At 38.4% G+C, this 18,023-nt stretch overlaps 1 protein-coding gene across 6 annotated transcripts in view; it reads right to left on the bottom strand.

Annotated features, from left to right (window-relative positions):
* The window catches only part of LOC121430492 (scavenger receptor cysteine-rich domain superfamily protein-like), a 58,527-nt gene that overhangs the window by 18,273 nt on the left and 22,231 nt on the right, over nt 1-18,023 (bottom strand). For all 6 annotated transcript variants that reach the window (XM_041627770.1, XM_041627768.1, XM_041627774.1 and 3 more), the window contains 10 exons: nt 11,784-11,913; nt 9,495-9,679; nt 7,917-8,228; nt 5,852-5,975; nt 4,566-4,792; nt 3,816-4,124; nt 3,225-3,337; nt 2,381-2,576; nt 1,417-1,546; nt 164-333 (listed from right to left, as the gene is read on the bottom strand). In XM_041627770.1, the coding sequence (XP_041483704.1) occupies nt 164-333; nt 1,417-1,546; nt 2,381-2,576; nt 3,225-3,337; nt 3,816-4,124; nt 4,566-4,792; nt 5,852-5,975; nt 7,917-8,228; nt 9,495-9,679; nt 11,784-11,913 (1,896 nt within the window). The remainder of the gene's footprint in view (nt 1-163; nt 334-1,416; nt 1,547-2,380; nt 2,577-3,224; nt 3,338-3,815; nt 4,125-4,565; nt 4,793-5,851; nt 5,976-7,916; nt 8,229-9,494; nt 9,680-11,783; nt 11,914-18,023) is intronic.

Here is an 18,023-nt window from a genome sequence, read left to right as displayed (position 1 = left end):
AACCCATTGCAAGTATTTTTATTCTTCTTTGGAAGAACCTCCTTACGGTCAATATCAGTTGCAGAGATTTAAAGTCGCATTCATCTACAGACAGGCAGCCCTTCCCAAGTGGTTTCATTAATCAGTTTTGACTGTATTTTTATTCATAACACGGTTTATTCACCTTTGCATATGACAGTAGCATCTGCCTGGCAATCGTTGATCTCTCTTTCTTCGTGAGTGCACTGAGTCAGACTAGTCTCATTGCCTCTACATTGGAAGTTTGTCATAAAGGCCACACCGGTCCCAGGTGCAAAGCTTCCAACTCCATCAGCAGTGCTGTTGTACAACTGCCTGAAAATAGAGAGAGGGGAAAAAGAGTTGACATTCCTGTACCAGACTATTGCCATAAAAACAGTCCCTCTGGGGTCCGTTGCAGAAATAGTTACAATCAATCGCAACTCTAAAAATTCATGCGCAACTTGATTTTCAACCAATCAACAGCGCGCATTTGGGACTTGCGATTGATTTTTTTGGCTTGCGTTTAAATGCAACTCTTTCTGCAACGGGCCCCAGGTCATACATGCATAATCAAGTAGGAAACATAGAGTTTCTGTTTAATGTAGACGATAGGAAAAAAAAATCTGCTGTACAATAACTCCTATTCACTGAAACCCCCTGGTAGGCCAGGTTGACACTGACTAGCAGAATAAGGTCATGACAGGTCAAACATTGACAAAAAGAGAAGTCAGTTTGTAGAAGTTGGTTTAAGGTTTCAGCTACAATGCTGAGGGACTTCATGTAGTACTTGTATGTAAATGTCCATGGACTTCACATGGAATTTTGAAGACACGAGATGTAGAAACCAGAATAAAAGAGGAGACATAAGACAAGGCAAGAAAGGAAAAATGAGATACATTACCAAGTCAGCACCATGTCTTTTCAGACGGGTTTTCCCTCACATCTCATTATTTTTTTTCTATGATGATATGTAAGGATAAGTGATACATTTGGTAAGAAGCCAAAGAAAACAATACTGGTTGACTGAATAGGCTTTACATGGAATGCAGAAAAAGAGGAAAACTGGGCGTTGTGGCGTGCGCCTGTAATCCAAGCTGTGGGGAAGTTACAAATTGATGCAGAGGTTCGAGCCCTGGTCACGTCTTTCGGATGGTGACGTTAAAGGTCGGTCCCAGACGTAAATAATCATTTCTGATTGATACACGTCTGACAAAACTCAACCACACACAGGAGAAAGAGATGAAGAGCAAAAAGGAGGAGAAAGAGAAAAAGATGCAGAAGCAGAAGGAAGAGAGGAGGATGAGAGGGGGAAGAACAAAAAAGACAAAGAAATAAACAATAAAGAGATGAAGAAAAAAGGGGATATAGGGATGAAGGAACCAAAAAAAAAGACAGAGAAGGAGATATTGGACGTACCTGCAGAGAACATTTGCATCTGCCCTATCCCAGTTGTCTCCGCACACACGTCCCCATCGACCATTGTGAACGACCTCTACACGACCTTTGGGTACGCTGGAGTTGTGATTGTCTGATATCAACCGTAAATCTAGGTAGAGGAAATCCATGTTTGGAAGGAAGCGGGTAAGTGTCTAAGGACCAACATGCTTGATAGAAAAACCAACTATGAACCACAATTAATGACCTTTTCCTGTGGCATATCTAGTGCAATCCATTCAAGCCAGTATTGCATACATAAAATCGAGCACATGTAGCATGTTTCTGACCTTAAATTGGCATTTTAGCTACTCTGTAAGTTGTAGCCTAATATTACCCGACACTCAAAGAATTCCAGATGCAGTCACTATAAGAAATGTCTTCATTAATCTAATTCGTTCATTAATAATCATTTCCTTGAATACGCAATAAACATTTGTCTTCATTCAACTCTGATCATTCCACTAAATCCTGTGATCATGAAGAGGGGGGAGTGGAGAGTCAAGTTTAATTTTACAAAGTGGTTGCCTGGGCAAAAGCCAATGCAATAATAGTTTCACTTTGTATCTTCTGGCAAATAGCATATAACTCAAGGGGCCCCGTCTTACAAAGAGTTGCGATTGATCCTATTAATCGCAACTATGGAAAGCCAGCAAAATCAACATATAAATTGCATGTTTGTTCAAAAAAATTCTAGAAAAGAATGTATATCCATAAATTCATTGATTTCTGAACAATCTGGTGTGTTCTCCTTTGTTAAAAAAGTGCATTTTGCAAATTTCCTGTAGAAAAAAAATATGACACTGATGGATTTCCATAGAGTTAAGATTGATTGGATCAAATGAAACTCTTTGTAATACAGGGCCAAGCTAACATTATCAATATTTTCATTATCATTATTATTATTATCATATCAAAGTATTTAAACAATTGCCTCTATACATACTTCTGCAAGACACCCCGGCTGCCTCACTGGTACCACAGTTATGTGTTCCCCAATCGCTATGGTAACAATCCTCAACCCTGACCTCGTTTCCTTCGCATCCTACATCATCCAGGAGATAGGAGAAACTAGGAGGGCCGTATTTACTCCCGACAGAATGAGATTCCACCTCATAGTTTCCAAGCTGACGACATATCACCTTGGGAGTTATTCACAAATGAGTAGAAACACTCAGAACATTACATGAAGAGTTATCTAAATGCTGTATATCATTAGTATCATTATCATCATTATCGCCATCTCCATTATAATCATTATCGTCATCACTAAAATTCAAAATATGCCTTACATGTACTTAAAGTTCATGTAAAGTAAAAAAAAAATTATCTGGTAAAAAATATATTAAAACATATTGCAAATTTATATTTAATTTCTTTACTTTTGATTCAAATGACCTACATTTACACATATAATGGCTGTATATACATGTATGATTGCAACTGTTTGCACTCCAGCGGCCAGTGTAATCATTCCTTACACCCTTTTCACATTACAAACAGGAATGGTCAATAAAACATGACCTATACTGCTAGGAGCTTTGTCAAAACTTACATGCACAGTACATAACACCTGGCACCCATTACAGAAATTGTCGGGGTCAAACACAATCCAAGAAATCGAATGCAACTTGACTTCCGCTAATAAAATGCTTGTGTCTGGAACTGCATTTATTTTCTTAAGTTTCATTTAAACGCATCTCATCCTGCAATTAGCCACTGATCAAAGTTCATTGAACCCATGACCTTTGACCTGGGTCAGATTCATGCACTGACTCATGGAATCTTACCTTTGCCTCCTCTATGCCCCAATTGTCGTCACATATATTACCCCATTGTCCTCCTCTGGAGATCTCAACGCTCCCCTCTAGATCGTGCCCACCTCCAGAAAGACGAACGGTGACTGAAAAAAAATTAAAGTGTGACCCTCGACATCAAAACCAACAATAATCTAAAACAAAGTTCTGTAATAAGCCAATATGAGCATTTCATGAAAAGATTTGTCAGATGTTTTATCAGACAAATCCCACTTTATCCGAATTACCATTATAGTAACAGTGTTTCTCAGCCAATCAAAATCAAGGAAAGTTGTCAGACGAAAATGTTGATAAAATGATCCTTTGGTCTCAAAAATTTAAAATAAGCTACACCAAAACCAGGAACACTACCCTTCCTTTAGCCAAAGTGGTCATTTGAGGCAATTTGGCCTTTCTTTACTATCAAATATCTGCCAAAAATACAGTAATTTGAGAGATTTTGAAGACGTCAACAAAAGGGAAAGAAACGTGAAAAACAAAATTTCTTCATAATGATATTGGCCATATTGCCCTTTTACTTGCCAAACAACAACGTGTAAACTGCTATGACTGCAAGCATCTCACCTTGGCATTTAGCAGTAGCTGCTTTACAAGAGGTAGGAGGAGATGAGCCTGTGGCAATAGGACAATCCTGAAGCCGTTCCTCATTACCGGTGCACATTAGATTATACAGGGATGGGTTCTGGACAGAGTCTTGGGAAGGCTCACAGCAGGAGTCGTTGGCTAGAGGATACTGCCCGAGTTGACGGCAAACGACCTTGGCATCCTGGGGTCCCCACTGGTCAGCGCAGACTCCACCCCACTGACCATTCATGAAGACCTCCACCTTGCCGTGTAAGAATGAGAAGTCGTTGCTTACGAGACGCACGGCAGCTGTGGGGAAAATATACAGATTTATCGATTATAAACATGGTAAGGTAGCCTTTAAACAAGGCAGAGGCAGTGCTGGTCTTTGCAAGTCTGATGCTGTAACACAAAACGTTAGCAGTATGACTGTGTGACAACCAATCTTGGCTTCTTCGCCCCGCCTATACACTCCTGTACTGCATTGGATGATGCTTTATGTTTAATCAATGGATGTCCGGTAACAATTTTTCTACCTGCACCGAATCCCAGCTGATGAAGAGAAACTCCCTTCCCTCACTAGTAAAACCACTTACATCATTTGTTGCCATTTAACCTGAATCCAGGATATCACACCTAGACTGGCCCCCCCAGATACATCTAAATGAGACTGAAAATAATTTTATATTCTCAAAAATGATAAAATTACGCCCATAAGCTATGATTGATGCAATACCACAATATACTCACGAGCACATCGAACTCCAGCCAAATTGCTTGTTGCATTGAGCAACGTTGGATTTTCATCTGTCGGAGTAAACCTAAAGCAGTCTGCATCACCAGTATTAGTCGACGGACACTCGTCTAATGTTGCTTCTGTTCCCGTACAACCAACACTGGATGCAAGGTAGCTGGCATCTGAATTTCCAAACATCATTCCATTCACAGCTTCAACAACTGCTAAATCTCCAATCTGCCTGTAAAAGAAATATCATAGTAAAATAATTAATCTGTATTTCCCACATGTTTCTTGAGGGACATCTTGCAGGCAGCCAGACAGTCAAAATACTGGTATTCTGCTCATAATACAAAACCCCTTATCCTGTCCCTACAGTGTATTTAAAGCTAAATGAAAGTAGTTGCAGTAAAACACTGATTTTGTGAGAAAGTCTGTAAAACCAAGGTTAAGTATTACTATATCATCATGGATCTAGATCTGCTACAATTACATAAACTGAACTTTGTGAAATCATAAAATCTAAGCTGAAAAACGAACACACTGAAGATCGCCAACACAGACAGGCACACGTGGGACAGTGTATTATTATTGTTGGAATAAAGACCCGACAGAAGTGCCCGAATCCGCGCTTATTTTGCTTATTTCTCAGCAACGACTCAATTTCTTCCAGAATCATTTGGCACATATTTTTTATTCATACAGTCACTTGGGTGGTCATTATATTGGATTCTGTAACAAGTCATTTTGAGATCATTACCACAACTGGCATTTATCTTTTACTTTAAAATCTTGTTGATTAAAAAAGCAATAAGTCAGTGAAACTCGCTTGGGGGATGATTCATGGTATACTCAAGAGAGCTCCTGAATCATTCTGGATTATTAGACACATTAATACAATGTTTGAGCCAATATTTCTGGCAGATTCTACAAAGCTTTGTTTCCCCATTAACCCCTCCCCCCTTTTGAGGGCCATAATCAAAATTTTTAGTGTAAATATACCATTTTTCCCAAGTATGCCTCCCTCCTTTTTTTTTTTTTGCTTTTCCAATTTCCCAGACAAAATGACCTAAAATTACAGGTGAAAACCTTTTTCTCTCTTTTTTTTGCTTGTCAAATTTTCATTGGAAATATTTGCTCCCCCCCTTGGAAAATCCTGGACCTGCCCCTGGAGGAATGCTTGGCACAGTCAGAGTGAAAGAAACTGAACATGATTATCAAGACTGAGATCCTGCTAAGAGACTAAGACAGCAGAGACTTTTGTTATGATGGCTTACAAGTACTACCATATGATACTTACTTGCATACAACTCTGGCATCATCTATGCCCCAGTTCTTGGCGCATATCGGCCCCCATCTGTAGCCATCGTACACAGCTACATAACCCTCCATTGGGTTACTACCACCCATTAACTTGATGGGTTCTGAAAGAATGAGACAAAAAAATTCAGTTGAAAAATGTGCTTGCAAAATTAAATTCCCAGTTGTATAGCAGATGTGACCAGACATGGCAAACCCCACAAAATGAACGCACTGTGTAATTTTCACTAAGACATCAAGTAAAATTTCAGGTTTTAGTATAAATTTCTTAACAGAATATACAGAACCATTTTCAATATACTATACAACAAGTGGAATGCCTCTGGCAGTCTCATCCGCATTACGCAGTTCGATGTAGCAGCAGTACTGACTTTGAGAACAGCTTTTGAAAATTATTCACAAAAGAACACATTCATATGATAATACTATGTCAACTGACCAAAACTGACCTTTGACCATGGTCATGTGACCTTAGACATGTGCAATGTAGTCATTCATACTTGATTACCCTTGTTTCTATGTTTAATGAACTTGATCCATAAACTTTCTCAGTTACGATGACAATTCCATATCCCCAATATGGTCAAAGTTTGTTGACCCTCAGTGACCTTTGACCTTGGTCATATGACTTGAAACTCAGGCAGGACCTTCAGAGATACACCTTTACCATTATGTCTAAGTTTCATTAACTAGATCCATTTACCTTCTAGTTTTGACAACATTTCAAAAACTTAACCTTGGTTAAGATTTCGATATTGATTCCCTCAACATGGTCTAAGTTCATTGACTCTAAATGACCTTTGACCATGGTCATGCCCCCTGAAACTCAGGCAAGATGTTCAGTAATACTTGATTACCTTTATGTCCAAGTTTCATGAACTAGGTCAACTGACTTAAGATTATGATGACATTTCAATAACTTAACCTTGGGTAAGACTTCAATGTTGACGACACCGCTGCCGCCGTCAAAAAAGCGGCACCTATTTGGATGTGCCAAACAGACCCCAAAAGGTGTTTTGACTCTAATCAGACTCATAATTCATAATTTTAGAATATAACTCAAGTTGTTCCTCTTCTTGAAAAGCAAATTATTCCCCCTATTATGAACCCTACTACATTAAAAAGTGGATAAGCTCTTGCATTCATGGACAGGATGTGCCTAATTACTGTGACACCTTTGGACCTAATTTGATTACCCCTTCTATGGAAATTCAAATGAACTCTTTTTTGTCTTCTTTACACAATAGCATAACGGTTGATAATTGTGACTCAAAAGTCATTATCTTTAACCCCCTTTTCTCAAAAGCAAAGTTCTTTAGTACTGCACATTCTCTTTTAATGAGAATGATCCAATAGTGGCGAGTTATATACATACTTTGTATCATTTTTTAAAGCAGAGAATCCGCTTCATAAATGGATATTTTATTGAAAGTTCATTTCTGGCGACTGTTGTGGGTTCTGCCATGCCTGGTCACAAATAAAATGTGTATTCATGGCCTCAATGTAGCTGGGCAGGTCTGTGTTGTAAGTACATGTAGAGAGGGGGAAGGAGTAATGGGGTAAAATAGAGCGACATACATGTACACCATGTTTACACATACATTATGTTAACTAGCCTTGGCTTGTGCATGTTTGCAAACTTCACAATACCATAGCAATTGAAATCAAGAAAAGGGGGGGTGTAGTGGTCTAGTGGTTTTGACTCTTGTCTCTCAATCAGAGGGACGTAGGTCAGAATCCTAGCCATGGCGTGCTTTCCTTCATTTTGCTGCACCCAACCCAGGTGAGGGTGAATGGGTACCCAGCAGGGTAATTCCTTGAAATGCACTGAGCGCTGGAGGGCTGCTTGAGCTAAAACTAGGGACATAATAACAATGTGCCTATTGGTTATTTCTAGATAGATGGCACAAAATAAACGCCTATTATTACTATCATTAAGAATTCCAAGGCAATAACATGTAATGCGATTAATTTGATGCAAATTGGTCCATCGTTTGACTACTATTCAATATACTGAACCAAATTATGGATGGAAGACACCTTACTTTTACAAATGACAGTAGCATCATTAGTATGATTGGTGCACTCCGGTCCAGGTGTACTGTTCATGGAGCAGTTCAGGAACATATCATCTTCGCTCGTACATCCTACCTCGCTAAAAAGCACCGGTCCTGTCGCGGGAGTGAGAGGCACATTGCTCGTGGTGGCGTTAGCTCCTGGAAAGCCCAGCTGTTTGCAGACCAAGTCTCCATCGACCAAGTCCCAGCCGGTGTTGCACACACTGCCCCAGTTGGAGTTTCTGAAGACCTCAACCCGGCCTTGAATAGTACTGTTGGTACCCCGTAGGCGAATATTCCCTGTAAGGCAAAAAGTATTCTTGTGTTATCAAGACTGAGATCCTGTTTTTGAAAATCCAGAGTAAAACATGGACAATTTTCCCTTTTATGGTAATCGTAATGAAGTAAAAATTTTTGGTAACTGAAAAATATGAATTCCAGCCTACCAGAAAAGGTATAAGGAGCACACAGCTTTCTTTCACAGCATTATGAAACTACCAAAAAATACAACTGTATACCAAAATGAATAGATAAGCTAGCCTATTACATTCAGTTGTTTTGGCCCATTATGAATGTTGGGCATTTGCAAGCGATTTCAGTGTCGTGGTCTACTTTTTTTTCTAAGATAACTTCCCTAATATGGAAAGAATTTTAAGCTCCCCATAGTTATTTCCATCTTTCCCACAACTTGATAAAATTTGTCAGCAACTTTTACCGTATCACGTTCCTAGAAATTAGCTGGCGGTGCAGCTTTCTCAAATTGTCACTAAGATTGGATTACATTTTATTCAAACAAAACTTGATGACCTTAATACTTTTCTAATATCCTTATCACTGTATGCACTGGACTTTAGAACACTACTGTCACTGCCTGGTACAGGTATAAATTTATTTTATATACTGTGTTGACCAGGGCCCCGTCTTACAAAGAGTTACAATTGATCAAATCAATTGTAACTCTATGGAAATCCATCCGTGTCATAATTTTTTCTTTCAACAGGAAAATTGCAAAATGTTCTTTGAACACCAAGGAGAACACACCAAATTGTCAAGATGTCAATGAATTTGTGAATATACATCATATCTAGAAAGCTATTTGAGCAAACATGCATTTAGTTTGTTGACTTCGATGGCTTTCCATAGTTGTGATTGATTGGATCAATCACGAGTCTTTGTAAGATGGGGCCCAGTGATGGCATCTCAAAGTGCTTTGAATCTCGTGGAACATGCACTATATGAACTACAGGTATTGTTGTTATCATCAAAAAAGAGCTAGACATACGACCACCTGGGTCCCGTCTTACAATGAGTGATCTAATAAACCTCAACTATATGGAAATCCATCATTGTCATAATTTTTCTGACATGAAATTTGAGCAATGACCTTTGTATCAAAGAGGAACACGTTAAATTGTCAAGACAACGTGTGAGTACACCTCATATCTTGAAAACTCTTTGAACAAACAGGCATTTTAGATATCGCCGCTGCTGGCTTTCCATAATTGTGGGTTGATCTCGATAATCGCGACTCTTTGTAAGACAGAGTGCTCCCTGGTTACAACTTACCATTGCATGTGACACTGGCATCCTCAGTATGAGCGCAGTTATGTTCAGCCCATCCTCTGTTAGGACACTCACTTATCCTGCTCTCTAGACCCGAGCATGCTAAGTCGTCCAGAAGAATCGGACCTTCTCCATGCGTAAAATGAGCACAGCAATGAGACCTGTTTGCTGATGAATACCCAAGTTGTCTGAAGAAAAAGGAGAAAGAAAAAAAATCACTGTCAAACAAGGAAAGAGGCTTCCTTTTGCATGATGTATCACATGATAATGCAGTGAAATCATTCTACGAAGAGACCACCCGAGCGAAAAACACAAGAGCAGGGCACCGTTGCATCAAAGTTTCTATTATGGTAACTTTACCTTCCAATGGTATCCATGGTGGGGGCATCGAGGTCTAGTGGTCAAGACTATTCATTTTTCAGTTTGAGGGACGTGGGTTTGATTTCCAACCATGGCGTTTTTTCCTTCAGCAAGAAATTTATCAACATTGTGCTGCACTCAACCCAGGTGAGATAAATGGGTACCCGGTAGGAAGAATGCCAGAGAGCCTGTAGGCAGCACAGCTATAGCCAGGGTAATAACATTATTGTAATGCACAGTTGAGTATATACATATTAGAAATTGCGCAATACAAATTTACAATCATATTTTCATGGAATCCTTGATTCTGATTGGCCGTTGAGCATCGTTACCGTGGTAGTTACCACTGGATGGCAAAGTTACCATAAAAGTAACATTTATGCAACGTGGCACAGATCGTCTTTATGGGCAAGTTCCTGTAACGTTAGTCATCCATGTTTCGTTCCGGTTGAATTCCACACTATGTGGGGTGGGGTGCATGGATTCACCCACGCTCAGAGATCACCCCCTCCCTCCACTTAACTCTATTCGGAGCATCCTCCTCCCTCAACCCAACCCTCCTACTCTCCTCCACCACTCGCTTAAAATTTTGAATGGGGAACCACAAATTACAGTTGTTATACAGGTGACATCGATGAAGCAGGTTTGGTTGAAGATTACTCATACAGCAAATGTAGTTTTAGGAGTGCACGATAACAATTGTGAACGTCTGTACTTTAGAGCAGACCTGCCAAACTCTGGGAAAAAATTGTATTTTGTGATTAAAACACGGGCAATTCCATAAAATGATCAACCTTTTCGGACACCCGACCCCCATTTTTCTAAAGTCTTACTTCACATAATAAACCAGCAAAGTTATGGTCACTTGAATGCATTTCACTACAGACTGTCAAAAGTTCTAAATATAGGGGGTCGCATGTTCATATTTTATGGAATTACCCACAAGTGGAATGCCTCTGGCAGTCTCGCCTGCATTACACTATTCGATATACATACATGTAGCAGCACTGCAGCCTTTGAGAATTTAGCTCATGAATAATTATTCACAGGAGAAAACACTAGTTAACATGATAATGAAATATTATGTACATTACATTGTATGATGCCAATTCAACACACACTCCCAACATGGCTAGAGTTCATTGACCTTTAAATGACCTTCGATCTTGGCCATGTTCCTGAAATGCACACAGGGTATTCAGGGATACATTGAGCTCTTATGTCCAAGTTTCATGAATTAGATACATAAACTTTTACATGACAATTCCACAAATACCCCCAACATTACCAAATTTTTTTTAGTCTAAAATGACCTTTGAACTTTATAGTCATGTGACCTGAAATTCGCAAATGATATTCAGGGATACATGGTTGCTCTTATGTCCACGTTTCTTGAACTAGATCCATAAACTTATGACGATAATTCCTCAAATAACCCTAACATGGCCAAAGTTCATTGACCCTAAATGACCTTTGACCTCGGTCATATGACTTTAAACTCAGGCAGGATATTCAGTTATGGCCAAGTTTGAAGAACTAGGTACACATATTTTTTTTAAGATAGGGTGAAACTTCAAAAGCTTGACCTTAGGTTAAGATTTGATGTTGATTCCCCAACATGGTCTCAGTTTATTGACCCTAAATGACCTATGACCTTGGTCATGTGACCTGAAACTTGGGCAGGATGTTCAGCAATACTTGATTAATCTTATATAAAATTTTCATGAACTACATGTAGGTCCATATAATTTGTAAGTTATGCTGTCATTTCAAAAACTTAACCTTCGGTTAAGATTTGGTGTTGACGCTGCTGCCACCATTGGAAAAGCGGCGCCTATAGTCTCACTCTGCTATGCAGGTGAGACAAAAAGGATGCAAATAATATCAAATTTCATACCAAATTCGAAATTCATGAATGTCATAGAAACTAACCTGCAGATGACGTTTGCATCAGCTAAATCGAACCCATCATCACATAGCGTACCCCATTCTCCTTGATAAAATACTTCTACCCGGCCCTCCCCTGGCTTGTGACCATCACGTAACCTCACATCACCATCTTCTGTAGAGGGAGAAACAAAGTTAATTAGCTCTGGACGTAAATTTAGAATAAAAAATGCAGATGGTAGATTATAACAATCTAAACAAGAACAATGGACAAGAATCTGACTGTCCTGCCCTGTCACAACAGCATTTTGTTGTACATCTATGTTGTTAGAAGTGAGTTGGGAGTAGTTGTCTACACATTCAATAAATGCAATTTTGCATGTCATCGATCATCTTCACTCAAAGATATGATTTGACTCTAATGAGCTTTGGACAAACACTGAGGCAGAAGTTTGCTCCACCCAATTTTTCTGATTCATTGCCACAATCTGCTGTTACCATGGCGATGTACATGCGGATTGTGACACATTTGAAAAAAATATATGTCTTGCATACTTTACTCCAAGTGTAAGGTGGGAGCCAAGTACATCATGAGACACTGATAAAACCAAGGCAGAATTTTGCGTGCTCTGCATGACTTTTCTGTCACACTGAGATGTTACCATGGTAAATCAGTTTATGACACTTTTAAAACAAAGATATCCTGAATGTCTTCTGTCCAAAATCAATGGGCGATTTCAAGTTTGTTGATCCACTGGCGCTGGTGTTGGGTACATTTTACATCATCATAGTCCCGGACCTAAAATGAAGCTGGGGTCCATTTCACAACACTTAATAAATTTACAATAACAGTTAAAAGATACTAAAATCCTTCAATCTGACTGGCTGATAGTAAATTTGTTATAGAAAATGTGAATTGGTTATCATAACAAGTCTTTATCATGAGTCTTTTAATAGGAAACGGGACCTAGGTCTTTAAAAGTAAGGATTGAGCTACATACATGTAAATAGTATCAATAATGTAATTTGGATAATTTTTGAAAACTCAGATGCACCGACACCGTACTTTATACCGCCCAATGTGGGAGTGTTAGACAAAAATGCCCATGAAGTAAACTCCTCAAAAAAAGTTTGGAAATCTGACTTTGATCAATAATCCCTCCTCGGTTAGAGTAAATATCAAATTAATATCAATGAATAGAGCACCTAATTTTATTTAAAATGATACCCTACATGACATGATTATGGTTCACATAGAGATGGAGTGCCTTGAAATATGGGGCAAGGTCAAAATTCAAAGTTGCAAAATGACACAAGTCACTCTTCTTTTTTACGTGGTGATGAGTGAGTTTTTCAGCGGTTTCTTTTGTTTTCATGCACCTAGCATCAACATTAACATGGAATCAAACACGCCTCTGCACAAGCAAACACATAACAAACAAACATACACAGGTATTTAGAACCCACGAGTCAAACCATGTTATCTCACAGAACCATCACTACAGAAGCAGGGGCTTGATTTGAATGGATTTTCATCTCTATTGACACAGACAAAAGAATCATGTTCTGTATTGACCCTTCATGACTATTTCTGCTCCTTTTGCAGCTTTTCAATTCAGACATCATCCAACACTTTTAAATCCTGCTCTTTTCATGATGGCATGATCATGACAAGCATGGTGTCATTTTAAAGAGAATTAAAGAGAACAAGATGCACAAAAACTTAAAATTAGGATAGACATGACCTAGTATCATTTGACCTTTTTACACCTAAATGACCTTTGTCCTCATTATCCTCATGGACACACATGATGTAGTGCCCAAGGATCATAAATGAACCAAGTGTGAACATAATTGATGCTGAAACAAAGAAATGAGACGAAGTTGAACGAAACACGACCTTTTGACCCCATTGTGACCTTTGACCACAGCTTCAACTCCACACAACGTTAACATTTTCGAAGACCAACAGACTAGGTCTCTGCCGAACATCGTTCAGGCGAGACAAAAATTAACCTTGGTTAAGATTTTAATGGTGATACACCACAATCTCATGTTCAAAGTTCAATCATGTAAAACGTAAAACTCGTGCAACATGATGAGTGATGCTTGAGTACCCTTGCGCATAAGTATCATCAAGTTTTGATGACACTTCAAACACCTTGGTTATGAAAGGTCAAGTCCACCTCAGAAAAATGTTGATTTGAATCAATAGAGAAAAATCAGACAAGCACAATGCTGAAAATTTCATCAAAATCGGATCAGAAAGTTATGACATTTCAAAGTATCGCTTATTTTCAACAAAACAGTTATATGAACGAGCCAGTTACATCCAAATGGAAGAGTCGATGATGTCACTCACTATTTCTTTTGTTTTTTATTGTTTGAATTTACAATATTTCAATTTTTACGAATTTGACGATTAGGACCTCCTTGCCTGAAGCACAAAATGTTAAAATAATGGAATTCCACGAGTTCAGGGAGGAATGAATCTTCATTTCACATGACAATGACAAGAAAATAACAATATTTCATATAATAAAATACAAAAGAAATAGTGAGTGATGTCATCATCTCTCTCATTTGGATGTAACTGGCTCGTTCATATAACTATTTTGTTGAAAATAAGTGAAACTTTAAAATGCCAAAACTTTCATATTTTACATCCGATTTTGATGAAATTTTCAGTGTTATGCTTGTTGATTTTTTTCTCTTTTTCTCAAATCAAGTTTTTGTTGGGGTGGACTTGTCCTTTAAAGATTTCATTGTTGATACCGCCGCCGTCAGAAAAGCGGTACCGACGCGATGCCTCGCTTTTGCTATCATCAAGTCGAGAAAGGACACGCCTTTGTCATCGATTTGCCGTAATTTTTTTCATGAAAAGATGGAGAAAACGGTCTCCGGTGTCTAAATACCTAAGTATCACTATATAGGAACAGATGCTAGTACTGGAACAAAATGAGAAAAAATCCCTTTAATATAAACGAATTGTTTGGTTTCTCGAGAGTCCATGCTGCCGGTAACCGCACATACTGCAATTTGCCATTCTTTGCGCCAACCTTCCAAATTGGGGGTTTCAGAACGATACGACCCCCAGTGATGGGCGTACACTGCAAAAATTAATTGAACACCAGCTCGATATCTTTTTAGGAAAAAAATGAGAGAGGTGTTGAAACAGCATCACTTCAGCTGTAGGCTAACTCCAGATTTTAACAAATCTAATCAGTGTCAAACCGATTTTCCGATATAGACACCGGGCTAGTGTCAATCAATACCGGTGTATAAAAGTGTACGAAACGCTACGACGTCTATCGAGCTGCATCTGCGAGCACAACGTGGTGATCGTACCATGGAAGGAATGGTTTCCTATAATTCTTGGGTCATTTGCGCCTTTTAAGAAAAGAGGGGAACTACAACAAATATACACAGTTCAGTGTGAATATTATTTCTTTCAGGAATTCGGAAATGTAGCATGGTCTTTGGTGTAAGGGCGGCATAACGTATTTTCGTGGGGGGGGGGGGGCAAGCCAAAAAGGGCAAATGCCAAAATAGGCAATTTGGTGCAAACGGACGTTTTCACCATGATTCAAGATTTATTAATGAGATCATCTGCGTGAGTCGTTGTGTGTTTTGTAGTAATTGAGTTGAGCAAAGCCTTTTGATAAGATTTCTTATTGATAAGATATACATATTTAGGCTTTCTTCTTTCCACGAGAGAGCGTAGTAAGCGAGAAATTTGGAAAAATATTCACATCGGAAGTTGGTATAGCGCTAATTACATACTGTTAAAAGGGCACCCTTGCGAGATGTTGCGAGTGCGCCCTGTATTGTCGGCGTTAAAAGAAAATGAAGAGAAAAGAAAAAAGGGGAGCAGAGGAGAAAAAGAGGAGGAATGGGTTTCCCTTTCAAGACAGTATAAAAAAATATGCCCCGCTGCGAGCTCGCAATAATAGTTTACTGGGTTACTCGGTACACGTGTTCTTTATTTTAAAAAATGCTTACAATGTCACCGTCTCGGATTCAAAACCAATCAATCGCGATAGAAACAATTATTTAGGAAGATATAAATTTCAAAATAATTTTGCTCAAGCTTCGCACTCGCATAAAAATTAATATAAATCCTGTTCATCGTTCCAAATAGTGCTCCGAATAACTTCATTCTTTAGTTAGGAATACAGCAACTCCCTTAGAAATACCAACAAAACTCAGCTATTTGCGGTTAATCGGCGAACATGAGGTTGACAATATTTTTCACCTCTCCCCCTTAATTGGCTAAGCTGGATCCGCTCATTCCCCTTTGTCAGATGTAATATGGCAATATCTACTCTACATTAGTCGTGAGCAACTCCAGTTTATTTCAGTCGTAAATTTGATAGTAGAATTACAATACAACCCAGTATTTTCAGTACTGAGCTCAAACATGAGGACTGTATTTTTCTTACTTTGATTAAAACAATATTACCGATACAATTACCGGGATTGCACCACAATTTATCCTACATTAAAAGATCGTATTGATTGCATAACCCATTTTCTGTTGTAAAAAAAAACGAAACAAACCAGATCGAAAAAAGTGATTTGCTACAATAAAAACTCTATGCATTTATAAAATGCATATTGATTGCCCTTGTTACAATATACGCTACGTGACCTGTAAAAAGCGCGGGAAATTGTAGGTCGTCTCGTGACTCCGGAAATGGTCTCCTGACCTTTCATACCGGTGCTCTCTCCGTGTGACTTTAAACTGACTTCCGAAAACGAACTTACAAGACACCGTATAAATAAATATAAGGTATTTACACCATATTTTAACTTTCATGTCACAAGATTTATAGTTATAAATACGACATACGGAACACGTGAAGACAATGCAGCCAGCATGAAACGGCCAATAAATTTTCGAGAAGGAAGCTTTATAACATAACTGTCGTGAAATAAAAGTGGAGCTCTTCTGGCAGTCTCGCCTGCATTACGCAATTCAATATACAGCAGTGCTGACTCTGAAAACTTTTTTTTCACAAAAACACCATTCGTATAAAAAATAATACTATATTCATTGATCCTAAACGGCTTTTGACCTTGATCATGTGACCTCAGACTTGTGCAAGATGATCAGTGATATGTCCATATTTCATGAACTACATGTGGTCGCATGTCATTAGGTGGTCCAATTTCGCGAACAGGGTAAAAATGTCAAAATTTGTTTTTTTTGTTATAGCTATTACCATTCTCTAAATAATGAAAAAGTTTTAAGTCTCGAATACCTTTATTTTTTCCTTAAAATGACTAATTAACAGCTAATTATTACATAGACGTCAATGTAAATGTGAATATTGAAATGCGTTTTTCTCAAATTGGACCTGCTGCACATAATATGGTGTCAAAAGTTAATGTAACATTAGATCATCCTAGTAAATTGCAGTTGAAATCTTGAAACACCAATAATTATATCTGTACCAAAAATCGAATGATTGTCTATTATTGTATGCATATTAATTATACTAATTAATTAACAGTATTTAATTTCACATTTTTGCCCCCAAAATACCTGTCACTGTATTTATATGCTTGGCAAAATGACATCATGGGTAGAAATGTTTGTTGCAATGATACACATTTGTACTAAAAATTAAGATTACAAATTTTATGGTTTATAGTTAAGATGTAATATAAAATACTTAACCTGAGGTTAAGATTTCGATGTTGACGCCGCCGCTGCCGTCGGGGAAGCGGCGCTTTTGTAGTCTCGCTCTGCTATATGCAGGCAAGACAATATGTTGTTAAAAGTTACCTTTAAATATACCTTTTCGACAAAATGAATCGACTGATGAGAGAAAACAAGTGAAATGCCTCTGGCCGTCTCACCTGCATCACGCGATTGAACATAGCAGCAGTGCTGACTTTGAAAACTACTATAACTCGCACAAGATGTTCAGTGATACTTGGTTACTCTTATTTCCAAGTTTTATGAACTAGACCAACATACTTTCAAAGTTATGATGGTAATTCAACAAATACCCGAATTATGGCCAAAGTTCATTGACCTTTGACCCTGGTCATGTGACTTAAAATGCGCACAGGATGTTAAGTGATACTTGATTACTATTATGTCCAAGCTTCATGAATCAGATCCAAAAACTTTTAAAGTTTTGATTGTAATTCAACAGATACCCCCAAATCGGCCAAAGTTCGTTGACCCTAAATGACCTTTGACCTTGGTCATGTGACGTGAAACTCATGCAGGATGTTTGGTGATACTTGATTAACCTTAATATGTCCAAGTTT

This window comes from Lytechinus variegatus, chromosome 17 (assembly GCF_018143015.1).
Source record: "Lytechinus variegatus isolate NC3 chromosome 17, Lvar_3.0, whole genome shotgun sequence".
Taxonomy (NCBI): Eukaryota; Metazoa; Echinodermata; class Echinoidea; order Temnopleuroida; family Toxopneustidae; genus Lytechinus; species Lytechinus variegatus.
Note: the sequence above shows the minus strand (reverse complement) of the source record. Positions and strands in the feature narration are given on the sequence as shown.